At 41.0% G+C, this 11,839-nt stretch overlaps 1 protein-coding gene across 2 annotated transcripts; it reads right to left on the minus strand.

Moving 5' to 3' along the window:
• Nucleotides 1-501: 501 nt before the first annotated feature.
• On the minus strand, nucleotides 502-4,093 carry LOC110865383 (MDIS1-interacting receptor like kinase 2). Of its 2 annotated transcripts, XM_035974559.1 has the most exons (3): nucleotides 3,632-4,093; nucleotides 1,121-3,484; nucleotides 502-1,051 (listed from the first exon to the last, which is right to left on the minus strand). In XM_035974559.1, exons 1-3 carry the CDS (start codon nucleotides 3,951-3,953, stop codon nucleotides 717-719), a joined length of 3,021 nt encoding a protein of 1,006 aa, XP_035830452.1. In that variant the 5' UTR covers nucleotides 3,954-4,093; the 3' UTR covers nucleotides 502-716. The 2 variants fall into 2 exon arrangements, with proteins under 2 accessions (XP_035830452.1, XP_021970319.1); XM_022114627.2 differs by having other exon boundaries at nucleotides 503-1,051; nucleotides 1,121-4,093.
• Between the last annotated feature and the right edge of the window lie 7,746 nt (nucleotides 4,094-11,839).

Raw genomic sequence — 11,839 nt, forward strand, 5'->3', positions numbered from 1 at the left:
ACAATCATCTCATTTTGGCAATGCACATCTACTTCCTGTCTTCTAATCCCGGTGTTGATGGCCTGCTTTATCAGTTGCGTCGCTTCATCATTTTCTTTGGACTTGCAATTGTAAATTTGGTGACCCGGTAAGTGGCAATAATAGCAAAGTCTTATGCGAGGGATTCGTCTGTCTTTCTCATTTTTCTCGTCAGTGCAGTGTTGGCATGGTAGAGTAGTTGAGTTTGGTTTGATTTCTGCACTATTCCCTGAAATGGCTCTGATACCACTATGTTGGGAAATCGAAATATTTGCAGCGGAAGATTTGAATTGATTCGAATTCATAGACATAGTTTCTGGTTTAGGAATGTGCAGAGAATATCGAAAGAAACAAAATGTGCAGAATATGAACGGTTGAAAGGACAATTTTGGTTGTAAGGAAACTGTCTTGATACCGGACCATATTGCCGGCAAGTTCATATATATACATGAGTATTTTGGCGGTTGATATGGCGGGAAAACTGCTCCGGCAGTTGTTTAAATGTTCACCCGCGAAAATTACATAAGTTATCTTGTCTAAATCGAGTGCATATCACATATACATATATCTAATACATAAACATAATTAAATTTAACTTTGTTCTAACACATACAACGTATTAGAGAAATACGTAGAACATACCACTACAATAAATCTTGTAATGTTATTTATGAAATGAAATGTACGTATTATGGTATTTAAGTAGCTCGATAAAAGCTTGAAGCATTTCCACGGGTGATCCTTTTTGCAGCAGCTGAGAAACCAAGAGCAATATCCCTCATTAATGGCCTTGAGTGAGGGCTCTGATGTAGGCATGAGAATGCAATCTTGACAAGTGATTGTACTTGCTCAGCAGTTTGTTCCTCAGGTGGAGGAAGGCGTTGGTCCGGAATTTCAGTCCAGGATACGCCCTCGAAGTCTTGTGACGATGTGAGAAAATCTCCCGGATGCTTCCCCATTATAATTTCTAGTGTTATTACCCCAAAACTGTAAACATCACACTTTTCATTCACTTCCATCGTGTATGCAAGTTCTGTACACAAAAAAAGTCAAGTCAACATCTGGTAGATACAAAATCATGTTAATTTTAGAGTATACGTACCTGGAGCAGCATAACCAAAGGTTCCAGCAAATGAAGTCCAATTCGAGGAGTCTGGCTTTAATAGCCTCGCCGTGCCAAAATCAGATATATGAGCAACCCAATCCGAATCGAATATAATATTGTTGCTCGACAAGTCTCTGTGGATGATTGGTTGTGAACAATCATGGTGCATATAGGATAAGGCCTTTGCAATACCTTTAACAGCCATCACCCTCTTTTCCCAATCAAATTCAACAGCTTGTTCCATGTGATTCAGTACACTCCTTAAGCTACCCCCTGACAAAAACTCATATACCAGAAATGAGTGCCGGGAATGTACACAAAATCCATAGAGCTTGACAATGTTTAGATGGCGTATTTCTGTCAATGCTCGAATCTCATTTTCAAAACTCTTGAGATTTTGCGTCTCACCCTCTTCTGGTTGGTGAATTTTTTTCACCGCCAAAACTTCCATTGACAATTCTGCTTTATAAACGGCCCCATGTCCACCAACCCCAACAATATGCTTTGAGTCAAAGTCCCCTAAGGCTTCAATGATGCTCTCATACACCATTTTTCCATCGTAGCTCCAGATGGTAAAAGGGTTTTCTTGTGTCACTTGTGTCGTATTTGCATCATTTGGATTTCTTTTAGGCAGATAAAAGAATATGAAACTCATAAAAACCAACAAGAACAATGAACCCAAAGTAGGAAGTATGATTAGAATCACCTTTGAAACCTTCTTTTTATTACCTTGATTTCCCGCTTGGATGGGACATTCTAACCCTGTGTTTTTACCACATAACCGCTTGTTATGTCCAAGTGCCTCCATTGGAGCCTCTTCAAAAGCTCGCATATTTGGAAGTGGACCTTCCAGCTGATTGAAAGATACATCTACTGTGGTCAAACTTATCATTTGTGTGAAACATGAAGGGATAGAGCCTGAGAGATTATTATGAGAGAGGTTTAATGTTTGTAGAGTCTTTAGATCCTCAAGCTGTGAAGGTAACCTCCCAGCCAAACTATTTTCACTAAGGTCAAGAGATTCTAACTTTTCCAACTTGGCAATATGTATCGGAATAACACCTTCAAATTTGTTACTGCTTAAGTTCAAGATCCTTAACTTAAAAAAATCTCCTATATATTCATTGATTGGACCAGTAAGAGAATTTTTTGCTAAGTTAAGTTCTTCTAAGCTGTACAGGTTTCCTAGTTCTGAAGGAATTGTACCGCACAGTTTGTTGCCATCCAAGTACAAATTCATCAATGAGCTTAGTCTTTTAAAGCTCTTTGGGATTTCACCAACTAAGTGATTTGATGAGAGATGAAGCTCAACTAATCTTGTTGCTCCTCCTAGCTCTATAGATATTTTTCCAGACAAATTGTTGTTGGATATCTTTAAGCTAGTTAAATTGGGACAACGCCCCCAGTTACTAGACACCTCGCCATAGAAACTATTGTTGCTCAAATCTATAAATACCAACTCCGGATATATCCCGAAATCTTCCGAGATGTTTCCAGTCAGTTGGTTTCCATCAAGCCGAACTCTTTCTAAGCTGCTACAATTTTTAAAGCTCTTTGGTACAGGCCCTGAGAAGAAATTGTCGTGCACACTTAAATGTCTAAGAAATCCCGAATCACAGATTGTGTTTGGTAAATGACCAGAGAACTTGTTAAATGGTATTTGGAACACTTCCATCTCAGTTAGATTCATATCTTGAGGAATAGAGCCTACAAGATTATTTGAGCACAAGTTCAATATAACCAAGGCTGTTCTCTTTCCTAATTCTGGTGGGATGAGGCCACTGAATTGGTTCTCACCTAAGTTCAACTCTTTCAGATTGGTGTAATTTGCAACATAATCTGGAATGGGGCCAGACATATGGTTAACACGAAATGACATTGTTTCTAGCCTACTGAAATTTCGGAAGGTAATCGGTATGGTCCCTGTGATAAGGTTGTAACCAATCTCAAAATCTATGAGATCCGTAGCACCAACAAGTTCGGGTGGGATGGACCCAGAAAGTTGGTTACTATACAGATATAGAAAATAGAGATTGGTTAAATTTCCTATTGATGAAGGAATGGCTCCAGTAAGATAATTAGAAGAAAGGTCAAGGTATTGGATCTTGAGTGAACTCATTGTCCCGATTTCTGGAGGTATTGGACGGGTAAGTTTATTTCTAGATAAATCAACCCGAACTAACTTTCTGAGGTTACCAATGCTATTTGGGATAAAACCAATAAGACCATTACCAGACAAAAGAACCTCAGTTAAGTTGGTGATGTTGCCTATGCTATTTGGGATATGACCAGTAAGACTGTTATTGGTCAAATGAAGCTTATCCAAAGATCTTAGCATTCCTATCTCTGATGGAATCACCCCTGAGAAGTAATTGTGAGACAAGTCAAGATATTTTAGTCCTGACATGTTACCAATCTTGGAAGGAATGTGGCCATAGAGTGAGTTAAATGAAAGATCCAAAGATTCAAAATTCCTTAATGACCATGTATCAAGATCACTAAGTGTACCTGATAAGTTTAAATTCTGAATTCTAATGCTTGTTACAACACTTTCTGCAGCTGCAGCACGGTTACTGCAACCAATTCCGGTCCAATTATCATGACACGGGTTGCTTCCGGTCCATGAAGAAAGAAGCGATTGGCTTTGTTTATCAAGGCTGGCTTTCCATTTTAAAAGCGCAGATGCTTCACTTGTTGGTTGAGCAGCTGCAAGTGAAGGGACAAACAAAAGATTATAGATTGAGGATGATAATATTATTGCAACTGTGAGAGACATGAAAGATCCTTTGGTTATTAGTAGAACTAGGTGATGAAATTGTGTGCGTTTCATTTCATAATAGAAATAAAATGGCAAGAATAACCTCAAGATCTCTTGCTTAAACAATCAGGATTAAATGCTACTAATATATACCAAAAAATGACATATGACTTTATCATGAGTCATGACCCCAAGTTGTATGTGCATGGAAACAGGGTTACAAGTTTACAAATTACGAATGTCTCCGAGTTGTTTAGATTAAGACCAAGGGCGGCTCTAGCATGAAGTAGGTGAAGTAAATGCTCTAGGACCCATATTTTAAGGGCTCCAATTATTAAAAGCCTACTGTAATGAATTTTCTAATATAAATATATTATCTTTGATCATGTAATATTTTTTGTTCGTAGAGTGAAAAAAAAATATTTTTGAAACAGAATTGTTCGTAGAGTGAAGAAAATATATTTTTGAAACAGAAGAGATATAATAATTTGTGGGTTTGCTCTGTTTATTGTTTTTGTTGACGAAAATATTGTTGGGAGTCTTGAGAAGATGATGTAAAGGTGAGAGATGTTAAAAAAATTACTGATAAAAGAATGACTATTTTTCTTTTGTTTTTTATGGTATTACATTTAACATATGGAAAGGTAAAATGAGAATTACCTTGAGTTGTGAGAATATGAGAACTAGCATTTTCAAAAGTTTTTTTCAATTTTTTTTTCTCTCAATAATAATTTATTTTTATAATAATTATAATAATGATTTTTAAAAATCAATTATTTGATCCTGACTTTTGTGTTTCTCATAAAATAATAAAAACTGATAGGTATTAAGAAAACCACTTGGACTAGTTGGGTCCTCTTACAAATTGTAAAGACCATTTAATATTCCCCCTCGTTTGAAATCTTATTGTTCTAGACTATATTATTCGTTACTATTTGTTGTGCAAATAATTGTTATGTACTCATTACCTAATAGTTTGGTGGTATGATGTTTATTTCTCGTAAAATTATTGTGAGTTCAAATTTTTTTAGTGTAATGTTAGATGGTATTTAGCCCTAAAAGATTTGTTGTTTAAAAACTAATAGCAATAATTGTTATGTATTGACCAATCTCAGAGCAATAAATTAGAATTGAAGAGTTGTGGGCTCATTTACATGCATAAATGTATACATACACTTGCAGGATATTAATTACTCTTCTAAGGATACTACTTCTTCTCAGAAGGTTGAGCCACGTAGCACTTGAAGAAAACATGATTTTCTAATTCAGTTTTATATTCATAGATTGACCTGAGAAGGTGTCACTAAAGGGTAAAGCTGCTAAAACAAATGTATTACGCATATACCTGTATATATTTATATGAATACTTAAGGATCGAGTAAGAGCAATTGTTAATCTTAGTTGTGTTTAATTAACGATAATTCAAAAAGGCACTTAATTAAACATAACTTGGATGTACTTGATTTCAAGCAATCAAGAGGGCCATTTTGCACCAAAGGATTCGCATTCATATTATTTGGAAAACAATTATGAATTTACATCGAGATAGATGGTAAACGAGCAACAAGTTGCGTCACTACCCCTTTTTGAATTTACATCGCATTTAAAAAATTTTAAATCCGGAATTCATGTCAAAAACTGGGATCATTGGAAACCAACCTGATATTGAACAATTGATATATGAAGAAGAAGATGAACTAAGCAAACTTTCTTTCTAAGAAAGAAAACAGTTTGCGTACAAAATCATTGCATAAGCCCATGTGTCAAGCACAGCATATAAATATCCTGGTTACTCTCGAGTGAATCATGGAAAATACGCAGTTAGTGACAAGCAAGCACATATTGGGACCAGTAATTTGATGCGGGATTACTTTTATGCAACAGTTGGTGTGAGTTTTGGGACGTATAATCCAGCAATTGTGTTGTAGCTTCAGCAGATATTTGATGCTTATTGGGATTCTCCTTATGCTGTTCAAGTTCAACCATTGAAGGATGGACATGCTTTTTTCAAGCTGAAATATAGAAGACTAAAATTTTCTCAATTTGTAACAAGCATTCCAGATTAGTCCCAATCTCTATTCAGTAACCCATGTTTATGTTAAACGAGCAGGCTGCATGCACAACAGCAGAGCTTGAGCATGCTTACAGTTACCGTCTATCCGATCCAGTTTGGGGACCAATTGTGTTACTTTTGTACAGAGAATTAAAATACATTGTTCCACCCTGATGAAACGCAGAATAACACTCAGGTTAAACTGTGGGGTTGTTCTTCTGTGGGTTCAATCTCTCTCTCTCTCTGCTCGTGGAATGGCCGGAATCCTGCAAAACAGCAACACCGTTAGTCTCGTTAAGAGGGGAATATGGGGGTTTCCCTCTTAACCAGGCTCCGGCGTGAGAATAAGTACTGTTCTGAGAATAAACAGTGTGTGTTGAGTGTGTGAGTATGGAGGGTAAGATGATTCAACCTGAATGATGAAGGGTCCTATTTATAGCCGGAGGGTGAAGGAGGGAGGAGCAGCTATGCCAGCTGTGGTTGCGCGCCAGCTGTCCGACCAAGGGGAATATCCTCTTGGTCTCCTCTGCCATGGCCGGTGTAGAGGTACACGTGGCGCGCTTGCATTTGCTCATGTTAGAGACGTCGTACTTGTGACAACTCGAACTTTAGACTTATTTTGTGTAACGCTACGTGCATATGTGAACTAAATTATATGTTTGGATTTAATGAATATTTTGTTATTGAGTGCATGATGTAACGAATGTATGCATGTATTAACCCGATCGCACAACATCACACATCCACTCGACCGCACAAGGCCATTGGGCCATATCACTTGTAAACGGACTCAAGGGCAGCCCGAGTTAAGGGGCCGGCCCATCCCTTGTATACGTTCAAACACCTTTAGGGACTTGGTTTTTCCTCATTGTTACAATCCTCACAAGAACACACACACAACCCTAGACTCCTTCTCTTTCTCGGTTGCTCGAACCCGACGGCACAAGGCACAGAAGATCATCGTCCCTCTCTCTTTGATTTCCAACCGGTTAGTGATGATGATATATTTCGATTATATGTGATATCATGTTGATTGTTATCATTCTGTTATGCGATGTAACTAGGGTGTATGTTAGTAATATTGATTGAATGTTGATGTTAATTGGTAATGTTAATCGGTTCTCATGAATGGTGAATGTTCACATAAATCGGATTGTATGATGTAAGTCAAATGGTAATGATAATGTTCATGATAGTCGGCTCAATTATGTGCCTCGGATGATGTCGATTTCTCGGATACATGTTCATGTAAATATATATAGATTATTGTTCGTATGAATGTTGTTCATGTTGAATTGATTAGGGTTCTTGTGAGTTAGTTTATGTTTGCACTGTTTGATCGATATCATGCCAATTGATTTACTGAAATTATGTTGATTGAAAGATAAATAAGGAAACCGATAAATGATGTAACCGAATAGCATGAATTCCGGACAATTAAACCGATCGCACAAGACTTCTTGGTGTACAAGAAGTCCAATCGCACAATATGATCCAATCACACAAGGTGGTCCACTCGCACAAATGGGTCAGTCGCACAAGCTGATCCGGTCGCACAAGAGACCCTGATCGTACAAGGGGTCTCCAGTCGCACAAGGCATTGCCCAGTCGCACAAGGGGTAATGTCGTTTAACTGTTGGGCCTTAGAAGCCCAGGACACAAGCGCACAAGCCCAAACCGCCTGATCACACAAGATATATGATTTATTTAACTGTTGGACCTAGATTAAGCGCACATGTGACTTTTGTATGTTATCTTTGGGCTGTTATGTATATGGACTGCTATTCTGTTTGGGCCGGATGAGGTTTGGGCTGGGCAGTCCGGTCGCACATCACAGATCGGACCGCACAAGATGGTGTTGGTGATTAGATTGGGCCGGGTATTTTTGGGGTTAGTCGATCAATCGCACAAATGTACGATTATAGTATACTCTTGACTGTCTACGTGCTATTCGATGTTGCCATGATCTATACGCGGTAGTAACGTGTTAACTTGTGTGATTCATACGTGTATTACCTTAGTCAAAACCTGACTTGTATGGTAACTCTGTTAGGACGTGGTTGACCACTGTTAGTTCAAGAACCCTTTTCTCTTTGTGTATCTGCCGAGCAAACCAAGGTGAGTTCACACAGCCAAGGCATGGGATTCCCGGGTTGGGAATTGGGTTGGATATGTTGATAATGAAAGAGTTACTCGTACTTACGCATTCACTAGACTATAGACCATCGTCCTCAGGATAGTCAGGACACGTTACGTAAAGCCTACGTAACCCAGTATTTGCCATTTGTCTCCCGGGTCGGGAGGACACGTTACGTAAAGCCTACGTAACCCAATACCTTCTACTGTCTTCCGGGTCGGAAGGACACGCTGCGTAAAGCCTACGTAGCCCCCACGCGTACCACTGTCCTCGGGGAAGGGCACGTCACGTAAAGCCTACGGGACCCAGTACGTATTCCTGTTCTCGGTAAAGAAGAACACATGGTTGGAAGTTAGTCTAGTAAGTACCACTAATGAGAAGCCCTCGTTAGTAAGGATAAACGTGGGAAGCCCCCACCGGTAATATACACACAAGGTTTGGGAAGCCCCCACCTTTAGTACACACTAGTATGGGAAGCCCCCTCTAGTTATACTTATGCACTATGTTATGAACTTACTTTCTGTGAACTCGCTCAACTAGTTTGTTGATTATTTGCTGCATGCCTTGCAGGATCTTAGGTATACTTGGAGCTTGCACCAAAGGAGAAGCGGGTCGTTGTGGACAAGAACACGTGAATGCTTATTAAACGCTTTTACATTCACACATTGATACTTATGTTTTGGGTCTTACATTTAATGCTTCCGCTACATATACAATGTTTGGTTTTGAACATCAGTCTATCTACTATTATTATTAAATGCTATGTTTGATATGATTGATGGCTTGATCCTGGTCAGTCACGCCTCCAAGCGGTGGTACTCCGCGTGTGGAATTTTGGGGGTGTGACAGATTGGTATCAGAGCCATTGGTTATAGAGAACTTGGTTTTAATACGGGAAAACGTTTTTATTAAAATCAGACTATAACCAGAACAGTGCTCTCAACGATCCATAACGACGCTTCGCTCCACGTGCAAGACTCGACATCCTAGGTAATAAGGTTTATGTTTATTGCCTGATTGCTAGAACTGTTTAGAACTTTGCTCGCATTACGCTTGGATACACATGATACTATAGCTTGAGAATCCCTACGTGCTTACTCTTTTCTGTCATCGCACTATTCGCGAACCATTCTTACTTACGCTACTTGTTACAATGAAGATCATGTCTGGACGAATCGACATGACACAAGCCCAGCTAGAGGCTCTCGTTCAAGCTCAAGTTGCTGCGGCAGTTGCAGCTGCTCAAGCAGGTAGTATATCCTGCAGTATAGGCACACACTAGGATCTTTAGATCCTACATTAACTCTCGTATTTAACTTCGTCCTATTCGTAGACAATAGGTCAACACGCGCAGCAGCCCGTCTGCACATTCAAGAACTTCATGGACTGTCGTCCAAATTCCTTCAGTGGCACCGAGGGGGCAGTGGGACTCCTCCATTGGTTTGAAAAGCTAGAGTCAGTATTCGAAATGTGCGAGTGCCCTGAGGCTCGCAAGGTCAAGTTTGCCACCGGCACCTTGGAAGGGATCGCGCTAACCTGGTGGAACGCGCAGGTGCAAATTCTGGGGTTGGCAGCTGCTAACGCCACACCCTGGAACGACTTTAAGGAACTTATCAAGAGGGAGTATTGCACGCGTGAAGATATTCACAAGCTGGAAGACGAGCTGTATAACCTGAAAATGGTTGGATCAGAGATTGAAGCGTATACTAAACGGTCGAATGAGCTGGCCGTACTGTGCCCAACTATGGTGGACCCTCCCTACAAGCGCATTGAGATGTATCTCAAGGGATTGGCGCCAGAGATCCAGAGCCATGTTACTTCGGCTAATCTTGACAACATCCAGGAAATTCAGCGCCTCGCTCATCGCATCACCGACCAGGCAGTGGATCAGAATAAACTGCCTAAGCGTGTCAACGCTACTGCTACAGTCACTCCTTCAGCTACTCCTGCTACTACTAGCGACAGCAAAAGAAAATGGGATGGAGATTCCAGCAGGGGTTCAGCGACTGTCCAGCCACAAGCTCAGCAGCAGAAGATTGACCACTATCAGAGTCCCAGTCAGCAATCCTCTGGTGGTCACAGACAGAGGAGATATCAGGGAGTCAGCCTAAGTGCCACAATTGCCACAGACATCACAATGGCCCGTGTAACAAGGGTCGTTGTCGAAGGTGTCTTAAGATGGGTCACGAGGCCAAAGACTGTAGGAGTCCACGGCCTGCGAATCAGAATCAGCAGCCTCAGCTACCAGCACCACAGAACCAGCAGCAACAGCAGCCACAGCGTGGAAACCGGGGATGTTTCCAGTGTGGGGCTGAAGGTCATTTCAAACGCGATTACCCTCAGTTGAACCAGAACCAGAACCAGAACCGCAACAACAATAACCAGGGCAACGGGAACAACAACGGGGGAAACAACAACAACGGCAATGAAGCTCGTGGTCGTGCATTCGTACTAGGTCGAGGCGACGCAGTGAACGATCCCAATGTGGTTATGGGTAAGTTTCTCCTCGACAACATTTATGTTACTGTTTTATTTGATTCGGGTGCGGATACAAGCTATATGTCTGTGAAAATGTGTCAACTGCTAAAACGTGCACCAACACTTTTACCCACCAAACATGTAGTAGAGTTAGCTAACGGTAAAAGTCTAGAAGCCACGCACGTAGTTCAGGGTTGTAATCTTATCCTAGCTGGTCAAGCTTTCTCTATCGATCTCATTCCCATAGTTTTGGGTAGTTTCGACGTTATGATTGGGATGGATTGGTTGTCCCAACATCAAGCAGAGATCTTATGCAGCGAGAAGATTATTCGCATTCCTCGTTCTGGTCAGGAACCTCTCGAAGTTCAAGGTGACAAGAGTGGTGCAGTGGTCGGCATCATCTCTTTCTTGAAGGCTCAGAAATGCTTACGTAAGGGTCACACAGCCATTTTGGCTCTTGTTTCAGATGCATCGACGAAGGAAAAGAAATTGGAGGATATTCCAATTGTACGCGATTACCCTCAGGTGTTTCCTGAAGACTTACCTGGCTTACCGCCTCATCGTCAGGTCGAATTTCAAATCGAGCTCGCTCCAGGAGCAGCACCCATAGCTCGCGCACCATATCGTCTAGCTCCATCAGAATTGGAGGAACTGTCAAAGCAGCTACAAGAGCTCTTGGAAAAGGGTTTCATTCGTCTAAGCTTTTCGCCTTGGGGAGCTCCAGTACTTTTCGTGAAAAAGAAAGACGGTACGTTCAGGATGTGCATCGACTACCGTGAACTCAACAAGGTGACGGTGAAGAACCGTTATCCTCTTCCGCGCATCGACGACTTATTCGACCAGTTGCAAGGGTCGTGCTACTATTCGAAGATAGATTTGAGGTCGGGGTACCATCAGCTGAGAGTCCGGGATGAGGACATCTCCAAGACTGCATTCAGAACTCGTTATGGCCACTACGAGTTTCTTGTCATGCCGTTTGGGTTAACGAACGCGCCTGCTGTATTTATGGATCTTATGAACAGGGTGTGCAAACCCTATCTTGACAAGTTCGTCATTGTTTTCATCGACGACATCCTGATTTACTCCAAGAGTTAGGAGGAACACGAGCAGCATCTACGCCTTATTTTGGAACTCCTTCGGAAGGAACATCTGTACGCTAAGTTTTCGAAATGCGACTTCTGGCTTCGTGAAGTCCACTTCTTAGGCCATGTAGTGAACAAGGATGGGATCCATGTCGATCCATCCAAGGTAGATTCGATCAGAAACTGGCCTGCACCGCGTACACCGACA

This window comes from Helianthus annuus, chromosome 6, assembly GCF_002127325.2.
Source record: "Helianthus annuus cultivar XRQ/B chromosome 6, HanXRQr2.0-SUNRISE, whole genome shotgun sequence".
Taxonomy (NCBI): Eukaryota; Viridiplantae; Streptophyta; class Magnoliopsida; order Asterales; family Asteraceae; genus Helianthus; species Helianthus annuus.